This window comes from Lichenostomus cassidix, unplaced genomic scaffold (genome assembly GCF_008360975.1).
Source record: "Lichenostomus cassidix isolate B80296 unplaced genomic scaffold, HeHo_3.0 HiC_scaffold_46, whole genome shotgun sequence".
NCBI lineage: Eukaryota > Metazoa > Chordata > Aves > Passeriformes > Meliphagidae > Lichenostomus > Lichenostomus cassidix.
The window spans coordinates 409,714-420,205 of record NW_028147597.1 but is presented as its reverse complement, the minus strand read 5'-3'; the positions used below and the strand labels follow the sequence as shown (position 1 = coordinate 420,205).

At 54.1% G+C, this 10,492-nt stretch overlaps 2 protein-coding genes across 3 annotated transcripts in view; both read left to right on the top strand.

Moving 5' to 3' along the window:
- The window catches only part of LOC146421880 (serine/threonine-protein kinase pim-1-like), a 43,841-nt gene extending 42,672 nt beyond the window's left edge, over positions 1 to 1,169 (top strand). The window contains exons 5-7 of one of the 2 annotated variants that reach the window (XM_085046933.1): positions 183 to 320; positions 554 to 725; positions 1,067 to 1,169. In XM_085046933.1, coding sequence (XP_084903059.1) covers positions 183 to 320; positions 554 to 675 — 260 coding nt within the window. In that variant the 3' untranslated portion in view covers positions 676 to 725; positions 1,067 to 1,169. Of the gene's footprint in view, positions 1 to 182; positions 321 to 553; positions 726 to 1,063 lie in introns of both variants that reach the window. The other variant, XM_085046932.1, reaches the window with a different exon arrangement.
- Positions 1,170 to 8,870: 7,701 nt separating this feature from the next.
- Positions 8,871 to 9,831, top strand: LOC146421879 (olfactory receptor 14J1-like). Its single transcript, XM_085046826.1, has one exon. The coding sequence runs from the start codon at positions 8,871 to 8,873 to the stop codon at positions 9,801 to 9,803; it is 933 nt and encodes a 310-aa protein (XP_084902952.1). The 3' UTR covers positions 9,804 to 9,831.
- The last annotated feature ends 661 nt before the right edge of the window (positions 9,832 to 10,492 follow it).

Sequence of the window (10,492 nt, the reverse complement as noted above, 5' to 3'; positions counted from 1 at the left end):
TGGCAGCTGCTGAGGAGGTTGCAGATGTCCTGCTCTCCTGCTCTCCTCCTAAACAGAGAATTGACTGGAAATTTTAGACACAACTCTGAGCACATCCAGCATAGGCAGGGCATGGGAACAGCGAGGCAAAGTGAACAGCATCCTTCTCCAAGTGACTGGCAGTTTCTGGTTTCTCTCCCCAGAGTGCAAAGATCTTATCAAGTCGTGTTTATCCATGCACTCCTTGGACAGGCCATCACTGGAAGATCTCTTCCATGAGCCTTGGCTGCAGGGCTCTGCCCTAGAAGATGGGAGAGATCCACAGGCACCATTTGGGCCTGGTAAGTAACAGCTGCACACATGTCTTGGCAATAAGAAGCAAAGAAAACCAAACTGTTTTGTGCTGCCTGTAGCCCAGAGCAGGGATCATCAGATGGGAACACAACAGCTCTTGTGCTGGAGCTGAGCTGCTCTGGCAAGCACTGGTGGCCACCATCCAAGCCGGTTTTGCTTGTCCTGGTTCATTGATGTCTGGGGCCCTGGGCAGAACCCTGACAGCCTGCTCTGCCCCCAGGGAAGGAGCAGGAGCCCCTGGAGAAGCTGGACCAGGTGGGGCTGCTGCTGGAGACACCAGGGACACCCTCAAGGATGAGCACCTCTTCCACAACCCAGCCATCTGCAGCTGAAGAAGATTGACTTTGATTCTGGCACCTTCTGCAAAGACACACTCCACACCCAATGTGCAGGTGAGTGCACAGCCAGGGGATGCTCCCAGATCTGGGCATTGCACAGCCTGGCTGGGCACCAGAGGTTCCCCCTTGGCTGGGGTGGATGCAAGGAACTCTTCAGTTGGCTGCCAAGCTGCTCTTTGGCTCTGGGCAGCTGCTGAGGAGGAGGATCTGCCATGGCTGGCTGGAGGCTGGGCACATGTCCTGCCCTCCTGCTCTCCTCCCAAAGGCAGCAATGATGGGGAAGTTTGGGCACAGCTCTGAGCACAGCCAGCATGGCCAGGGCACTGCGGGCAGTTGGGACAAGGGGACAGGAGCCTTCAGCTGATGGTGATTTCTGGTTTCTCTCCTTCCAGCAGGGCTCTGCAGATGCTGAGGCTGCTCTGGGCTCTGCCAGGGCTCTGCTGGGGCTCAGCCCTGGGCACAGCTGGGCCTGCTCTGCCCTCCCACTGCTCTGACAGCTTGGCATCAGACGAGCCTGTTCTGAGCACAGCGACTGAGCTTTCTGCTTGTGCAGGTGAGTGAGACTCTCCTGCAGGCCCAGAGATTGCAGTGAGGGAGACACATCCAATTGGCAAGAACCCAAACACTCCACAGTCCCAGCTGAACGCCTGTATCTCCACAGGATGTTTTGTCTGTCCCACTCTTCATTCCTGTTGGGCTGGAACTGTGCAATTGCACTTTCTTCCTCCTCTAGGAGTACCATGAGTGAGCCAAACCTTGTTCCTAGGGCAGTGCAGTCTGGAGTTGATGGATGAAGAATTGCCCTTCTCCACTTCCAAACCAGAGCAAAAAGCTGTAAGTGTGACTTTGCATCTTTAAGAAACCACTGACAGTTTCAGAGGGAATGTACAGCTCATTCACAGGGTGAGAAGGAAGGGCATCTTCTAAAGAGTTGAGGTTTGACAGAGTTTAGATTCCCAGTTCTGCTTGGAGCTGGCAGGGCACAATCAATTTCCTAATACTTTACAATTGAAAGTAACAATGCTGGAAACAAACCCCATAATATTTAAAAACAGGCTGCTGAGTAAGATAGATCCATGCCATCAGAACATTTTCAAAGTAAATAACCGAGTTCTCATATTCAAAAGATCAGTTACCTCTTAATTGAAGTTTACAGAAAATTTTTCACTACACATGTGGTGTTTGTTTTAATATTTCGATTTTTTCTGATTTCTTTTTCCCTTTGGTCTTTTTTTTTTTATTTTTCTTTTCTTAATCAGAAAACATGTCCTGAAAAAGGAATGTCCTTTTCCCCTCATTCCCATGTGGAGCAGCTCCCTTCCCACAGAGCCTGGCAGCTCCTGGCCCCTGCAGGGCTGAGGCTTTTCCCCGTTGCTGTGCACAGACTGATGGAGCAGCACTGCTGAACACAGGGACACCCAGAGGGACCAAAAGCAGCTGCCTTTGTCCACCTGAAGCTCCAAGGGCCAAACTCTGAGCAGACATGGCTGGAAGAGACTGGCAGGCTCCCTGTTTGCTGTGCTCCCCACTTGTGAGGGGCCCAGCTTTGCGTGAGGCACAGTGAGAACAAGGGGCAGCTCCCTCCCAGCCCCACAGCCAAGGAACCCCTCTGGCCCTGGGGCTTGGGGCACTGTCAGCACCTGCTGCTTCAGCCACTGCTTCTGCTGGCACTGAGAGCAACAACCAGATTGTGGCTGATCCCGAGGGAGCAGCAGCAGGGCCTGGAGCTGATCCCTGAGTCTGGGCAGGGCTGGACAAATGATCCCACAGCAGCAGCAGCAGCAGCAAATGGAGCTGACTTTGAGCACAGCCCCTGCCACTCCTCCCTCCTGTTTGCAGTGGTGTCACAGCAGCCTGAGGCACCTGGGAGCCCTCAGTGCCAGCAGGGACTCGAGATGGCAGCCCTGGGCTCCTGGAGGTTGTGCAAGGAACGGAGCTGGGCACTCCCTGTCCATATGGAGCTTGCAGATGGAAAAGGCTGCTGTGCCCAGGCAGCTCCAAGGGCAGAGAAATGAGGCTCTCGAGCACTTGATCTGGGCCAGTTCCACAGTCCTGGGTAGCAGCCACCGAGCCCAGGGGGAACAGAGGGCACAGCAAGAGGGACAAAAGCAGTCAAGTGCAGAGACTGGAGAGAGCCAGACCTGGCAGAAGGAACAGCTGCTTCCTTGCACTCTTGAAGAAAGCTCTTGGCTGTTTTAGAGCACTGAAAGGTGTGAAGGGCAGAGAGGAGGCAACACCAAACAATGCTGCTGTTTTCACAGCCTCCCCTCTCAGTGTCCCAGAAGGAACTGGATGAACTCTGCTCTTCTCTCTGAGTTATCTTGTTCAGCATGAGCAGCTTAGCACCAGGAGCTAAAGGAGCTGAAGCCTTAGGCCTCAAGAGCTGACCAAGAGGGGACTTTTTGAGCAAAGTGATGTTACTAATGTGGACCTAGCTGAATGCAGCAGATAGAATCCTGGAATTGCAGAATCCTTTCTGTTGGAAAAGATCTCTGAGCTCATCAACTCCAGCTGTTCACCCAGCACTGTCAAGCCCAGCACTAAACCACATCCCTGCAGTGCCAAGGCCTGACCAAGAGGCCTGACTGAGGCCTGAGCAACAGGCCCTGAGCCAAAGGTGGCCTTGAGATGAACCTTCCAACCAAAGGTTATCTTTGTATCTGCTCATTACTGACATATGCACAATCATTAGCATTGTGATAGATTTCGCTCATTGGTGAAATATGGATTTACCTTTCTGTATTTAGAAACCAGACAAGGCCCCATCTGGCCTTGTTTGGGGGTATGATCAAAGTCAACTCCCTTGGTTCCTCCTTGAGCCCTGGCCAGGCTTTGGGAGAAGCCAAGAGGAGGATGAAACCAGATGTTCCTGCACTAGCAGTGCTGTCAGTGTGTTTATTCAGCACTGTCACAGCTGGGCCCTCTCCCAGCCAGGCTGGAAGCCTCACCTGTGGGTGGATGCACCTGCAGGAATTGCCAGTTGTTGGCAGTGGCTCTGCAGTCCTTGGCTGTGACAGCTTCCCCAGCTGATCAGGGGATCTGGGTGATGGTAAAGTCTGAGGGTAACTGGTGATGGATCTTTCTTCATCACTGCAGGCAATCTTTGGTAGTGCTGTTTGGGTGCATTGCTGAGCTTGTCCTTTTGTTATTCTCTGCAAATGATTTTGTACATTGCTGAACTTATCTTTCTGTCATTCTCTGCAGTTTTGCATTTATATAAATTACACAATTCCTTCAGTTGGTGTCTGTGTCTTTGGTCCTGACCTTGCCCCCTGGCAAAACAGCCTCCTGCCTCAGTGTTACCTGGAAAAAAAAGCCCATCACTCCAAATGCTCCCCCTTCCTCCTTGTTCCCCCACTTTATACACTGAGTGTGATGTCCTATGGTCTGGGATATCCCCAGGGTCAGCTGTGGTCACCTGTCCTGCCTGTGTCCCCTCCCAGCCCCCATGGACCCCCAGCCCCTCCCCAGCATGGCCAGACGAGGGGCAGGAAAGGCCTTGGCTCTGTGCAAGCTCAGCAAGAACAAAACCATCTCTGTGTGATCAACCCTGTGCTCAGCACAGCCCCAAACAGCCCCAGAGAGAGCCCTGGGAAGGAAATTCCCTCTGCCCCACCCAAACCAGCACCCCATGGCCATCCAGCATCACCACAGCTCCAGGGGTTCCTTTCCATGCCCCGACCCTGGCCAGGGGACATTGGGATGGTTGCCATGGCAGCCAGCTCTGGCACAGGGCTCAGTGCAGTGTCCATGGCAACATAGCCCAGCTCGGCCCTGAGTGCAGGTGACAGTGACAATCCCCATCACAGCAGGTCCCATGAACCCAACCTCAGCAAAGTGTGTCCTGCAGGTTGTCCTGGCATTGGAGAGTAGAACAGGGCTTTGTGCTGGTTGCCATGGCAACCTCTGTACCAATGATGCCCTATGGTGGTTGCCATGGCAACCTCTGTACCAATGACACCCTATGGTAGTTGCCATGGCACCCGAGCCCAGCAGTGTCACAGTGCAAGTGTCCCTGCCATCAGTCCCTCCAAGGGGTTTCCATGGCAACTGCCATGACAGGTGACCCAGGTGTCACATCCCAGTGCTGGTTGCCATGGAAACAGTCCCCAGCACTGACCCTTTCTGTCAGGCTGACCTGGCCTTTGGCCCTGGCACTGGGCTTTGCTGCTGGTTCCGCGGCGCCTGCCCAGCCAGCGCGGCACAGGGCAGGTGGCCATGGCACAAACCCCAGCCATGGATCCCCTGTGCCTCTGGGCAGTGACACCAGCCCTGAGCAATGGGCTGCTGCCGTGGGGTCAGTGAAGTGACCATGGCAACAGCCCCTTGCAATGGCCCAGTGCAGGTTGGGATGAGAATCCACCCTCAGCCTGGCCCAGGGCAGGGCTGCAGTGCCCTTCCCAGCAGCCTGGCTGCACTGCAGCACTTCCAGGGCTCTCTGCATTTCCCTTCCCTCACTCTTGGCTCACTCACACACCTCCCAACAACCCCTTGGTGCTTTGAGCTGCAAGGAGTTCAAAGCTTGTCTGTCCTTCAGCAGTTGGTCTAATTGTGCCTTCTGCCAGCTCTTGATTTATGTTTATTGTAGAACTTCCTGTGTGTCCAAAACATTCCTTGCAGAGTTCTGCCTGGCTTGGGGAAGGGGAACCTCCTTGGTGGCACCTTGGGCTTGGCACACACTTGAGGAGAGTGTCTGTTTTCAGTGGGGAAACTTAGAAATTTAGAAGTTTTAGATTGCTTCAAAAAAATATTTCTCCATATCTATGATAGGAAACCTTCCTAATGAACTGCACCAGACCAGAGGGAAATCAAGGCAGAGCCATGGTTTGTCAGGACTTGCTTGATCCTAATGAGCCCTGTGGTGCATTTGGTGCTGAGCCCTTGAACCTCAGGGCAAACCTGAGAGGAGATTGCACAAACCTTTCCAGGAGTCAAAGGCAGAAGAAAAACCCAAAGTGTCTCCAAGCATTAATGGTTCCCACTGAGGTCCATCACCAACACAAGCACCTCATGGAGTCCTTGGAGGAGAGAACTGGAGGCCATGATTGCACAAAAACCTCCCAGATACTCGATGTGAAAAGGAAAAAGGAAAATACCTTAAAAAAATTAAGTACTCGAGGCATTAATGAGCTCCACTGAGTATCATTACTAACAAGAGCTCTCAAGGGACTAATTAAAGCAGATAATTGGAGGCCAGGATTGCACAAACCTCTCAGAGACTCAGTGTCAAAAAGAAGGACTTTAATAAACCCTGAGTACCTTGAAGCATTAATGAGCCCCACTGAGTGTTGTTACTGACAGAAAATCTCAAGGGACTCATTACAGCAGATAATTGGAGGCCATGATTGCACAAAGCTCTCAGAGACTCCAAGGCAAAAGCAAAACCCAAAGTTCTTTGACAAACCTGCAGTCCCTGGGAGCATGAAGGAGCCCCCAGGGCCATTCCTGACCAAGGCTCCCCAGGGACTCCTTCCAGCAGATCCCTGAGGCCACTGGGATGTGGGGGGTGTGGGGGGTGCTGAGGTCAGGACAAGGGGGTGACAGTGCCCAGCCTTGCTGGGGCTGTGCCAGGAGCCCCAGTGCCTCAGGACAAGGTGTCTCCTCACAGCCCTTGGTGGCACAGACATTGCTGCATCCAGGGAACCAAGCCTTGGCTTCTCTTTGTCCCACCCTGTCATCTCTGCCTCCAATTTCCTGCTCTAACTGGAACCTGGGGACACTTTCTCAGTCATGTCCCTCACTGGGATCCATTAAAACTTCAAGAAACTTTGGAGATTGATTGTGACTTTAATTCTACAGAGGTTTCTGTGACTCCCTCCCAGGGACTGATGTTCAGGGCCTCAGCACCAAAGCCCCAGAGGGTCATTAAATTCCTGGTGCTGTTGCTGTGCTGCTGAGCTGGGCTGGGCTCCTGGCACAGAGGAGCTCCTGGCAAGCAGCAGCACTGCAGAGAGACAGCTCTGCCCAGGAGCAGCTCCTGTGCACAGCCCAGCAGGGCTGGGGCACTGCCTGCAGCCACCCAGGGCACAGCACAGAGGCACACAGGGCTGCAACCCAGCCTGGGCTGGCAGCACAGAGGAGCAGAGCTCACTGAGCTCTCACTGGAGGAGAAATCATCACAGCGTTTGAAACAGTCATTCTCTGCTGTGGGGAAGATAAGCTTCAGTTCCTGAAGGGATCTCCTGATGCTGGCACATCTCACAGCTTTTGGGATCTTCCAGGAGGACTCTCAGAGTGCCCAGGGCTGTCATGCAGAGCAGGTCCTGCAGCCCAGGGCTGTGCTGGGGCAGGGACTCTGCTGCCTGCCAGGGGCAGCTCTCAGCCGGCCTGGGGAGCTGCTGCCAGCGCTGGGGGAGAAGCTGTGGGGGGAAGGAGAGACCCTGAGCAGGGCAGGTGCTGCTGCTGAGAGGTGCTGTGTGGGGCAGGGCTGCTCCCAGCTCAGGATCAGCCTGGAGGACACTTCCCAAAGAAGGTAAGGCAGGGATTGCTGTAAAGATAAGGGGCTTTAATGAGACTGTTTTGAATTTTCTACTTGGTGGAGTGTGAGAAGGTTGGGGGTGGGGGTGAGAGAAGCAGAATAGGAGTTGTAATCACAGAATATTCTGAAATGAAAGAAACACAACAGGATCATCAAGGTAGTGTTTGCACATTTACAGAGACTCCGGAACTGTAACTTTGGGTGGTCAGTCTGCCTGCTGGGAGCCTCCTCAAGGGTCTTCAGCCACTGCTCAGCCCATGGACAGCACCAGCAGCACCTTTGCAGGGCCCAGCAGGCTCTTCTGAGCTGCCCTTGCCCACCTGCACACAGAGCCTCCCCCAGGCAGGGCCCTGCAGACAGGCAGGTTTCTGTAGGGCTGGGCGAGTGCACAGAGGGTGGGATGGGCTCTGTGAGTGCTGACAGGGACAAGGCTCCTCTCAGGAGGAACATGTGCAGCACAGGGAGATGATCAGGGAAGGAGAGGGAGCTGAACAGAGCAGTGCTGTGGGCAGGAGGGCACTGTTGGTGTGTAGGAGGTGCTGTGCACAGCTGGGGACAGGGAACACTGTCCTGAGTGCCAGGCTGTCCCTGCCCTGCCCTCTCAGGCACAGCACCACAATATCTTCTCTTGTTTCTGCACTCCTCTGATACTGTCACTGTTATCTGGTGCTCTTGGGGAGGCTCTGGGGTTTGCAGCATCTGAGTCAGGCACTGCCCTTGGGATTCCTGCCAGGCAGCTGTGTCCATAGGAATGGGGTGTCCAAGCTTCCCTGTGACCTGTGGGGCTGTGGGCAAAGCAGTCCATGGGAAAGGGGAAGGAGCTGAGCCTCCTTCCCTGAGATCCCATCATGAGCACACCTGGGGATCTCCTTGCTGTGTCCTTCCAAGCTCTGAGCTTCCCTCCTGGGTGCAAATCTGTGCCAGAGCCTCTCGGAGTTCCCTGAATGTCCCATGGGGAAGTGCAGAGATGCCACAAGTGAGGAAATGCTGTTGGGTTTGCCAAGGGAACAGTGAGTGTCCTTGGCAGAAAAGGGGGTGCTGAGACCTTGCTGAGAGACCTTTAGAGAGAGTGAGACATTCAGTGATTCCTCTGCTCTCAGCAGGGTCTGGCTTCTTCTCAGGGTGACAGGGGAGTGTGATTGTGCTCTGATTGCAGCCAATAGTGCAAACCCAGAGCAGTTGGGAACAAGCCCATCCAGCCCCTCACCTTGTCCTGAGCCACAGGGAATCCCTTTGCCTCTCACGTCTCTCAGTGGCAAAGTATGAGTGCAGCAGAAATGCTGGGGATTTGTGACCTCAGAGAACCAGGAATCATGTGTGGGGTTAAAAACAATTCCTTCATCTCCTCCCTGCCTTCCATGTCTTCTAAAACTGAGAATGAAAATGCTACCAAGTGTTTTTATTTTAGGAGAGGTTCCACTGACAAATCCTGAATATTCAGCCTTGTCCCTCTGCCACATGGCCACAATCCCAGAGCAGCAGGGCAGGGATGGCTCCTCCAGAGCCTCACACACAGGCCTGGCTGCTCATGGCACACTCAGACAGCACAAGTGCAGCTCAGACAGGGACCTGGATGCAGGCTTTCCCAGAGAAAGAACAAGGGTGGATGAGTCCCAGCAGGACAGTCTGCAGGGAATGGGACAGGTTTGGCTCAAAGCAGCCTCTCCTTACTTGTCACTGTCCTTTTCTCCATGAACAGGTCCCCATGGCCAGAGATCAAAATGTCCAACAGCAGCTCCATCAGCCACTTCCTCCTCCTGCCATTCGCAGACACACGGCAGCTGCAGCTCCTGCACTTCTGCCTCTTCCTGGGCATCTCTCTGGCTGCCCTCCTGGCCAACAGCCTCATCATCAGCGCTGTAGCCTGGAACCACCGCCTGCACACCCCCATGTTCTTCTTCCTGCTCAACCTGGCCCTCACTGACCTGGGCTCCATCTGCACCACTGTCCCCAAAGCCATGCACAATTCCCTCTGGGACACCAGGGACATCTCCTACTCAGGATGTGCTGCACAGCTCTTTTTCTTTCTTTTCTTCAATTCAGCAGAGGTTTCCCTCATCACTATCATGTGCTATGACCGCTATGTGTCCATCTGCAAACCTCTGCACTATGGGACCCTCCTGGGCAGCAGAGCTTGTGCCCACATGGCAGCAGCTGCCTGGGCCAGTGGGTTTCTCTATGCTCTGCTGCACACAGCCAATACATTTTCCCTTCCCCTGTGCCATGGCAATGCCCTGGGCCAGTTCTTCTGTGAAATCCCACACATCCTCAAGCTCTCCTGCTCACACTCCTACCTCAGGGAACTTGGAATCCTTGTGGTTAGTGCCTGTTTAGTATTTGCCTGTTTTGTGTTTATTGTTTTCTCCTATGTGCAGATCTTCAGGGCTGTGCTGAGGATCCCCTCTGAGCAGGGACGGCACAAAGCCTTTTCCACATGCCTCCCTCACCTGGCTGTGGTCTGTCTGTTCCTCAGCACTGGCATTTTTGCCTACCTGAAGCCTCCCTCCATCTCCTCCCCATCCCTGGATCTGGCAGTGTCAGTTCTGTACTCAGTGGTGCCTCCAGTACTGAACCCCCTGATCTACAGCCTGAGGAACCAGGAGCTCAAGGCTGCAGTGAGGAGACTGATGGCTGGACGATTTCAGAGACATTAAACTGGTTGCCAATTTCTGCAAATCACTTGTTATATGAGTCATGTTTGATATTTCCTGATGGTTTGCTTGTGATTTTTTTTGTTGTTTTAGTTTTTTAACATAGACAAATAAATGTAAATGTTTGTGCCATTTCTCATTTTGTTTCTCTCCATCATTCCTGTGGCCAAAGACTGTGTCAATGAGGAGCTGTGCTCTCAGTGGCTTTAAACAAACTAAAGGATCTCCTAACCAAGTTTTCACCAGAGATCCCCCTTTGTTCCCTTCTGTGGAGCTGCAGCAGCAATGTCTGTGTGCAGAGCTGGGGCAGATCAGGGGTGGCACAGCAGCTGTGCCAAGGAGCAGCAGCACTTGGTGTTGCCAGTGCTGCTCCCATGCCACTGCCCCGCTGCCCTGCTGGCCCTCGTGTTGCTGTAGGGCCTGAGTGCTCTCGGGGTCGCTGCCAGTGCTGGGGGTGGCAGTGCCGGGGCTGCAGCAGGGACAGGCCATGGGCACTGCTGGGGCACAGCTGACGCCTCAGGGCAGGGCCTGGGGGCTCGAGGCTCCTTGCCCAGGCTCTCTCCAGAACACGCCCAGGCCAATGCTGAGCAGAGAAAAGCCCCGTGAGCAGCTGCAGGGTGGCCGTGGGCAGGCTGGGGGCAAACAGCATGGCTGGGGCTCTGCAAGGTGCCTGGGGGAGCCGGGAAGGAGCA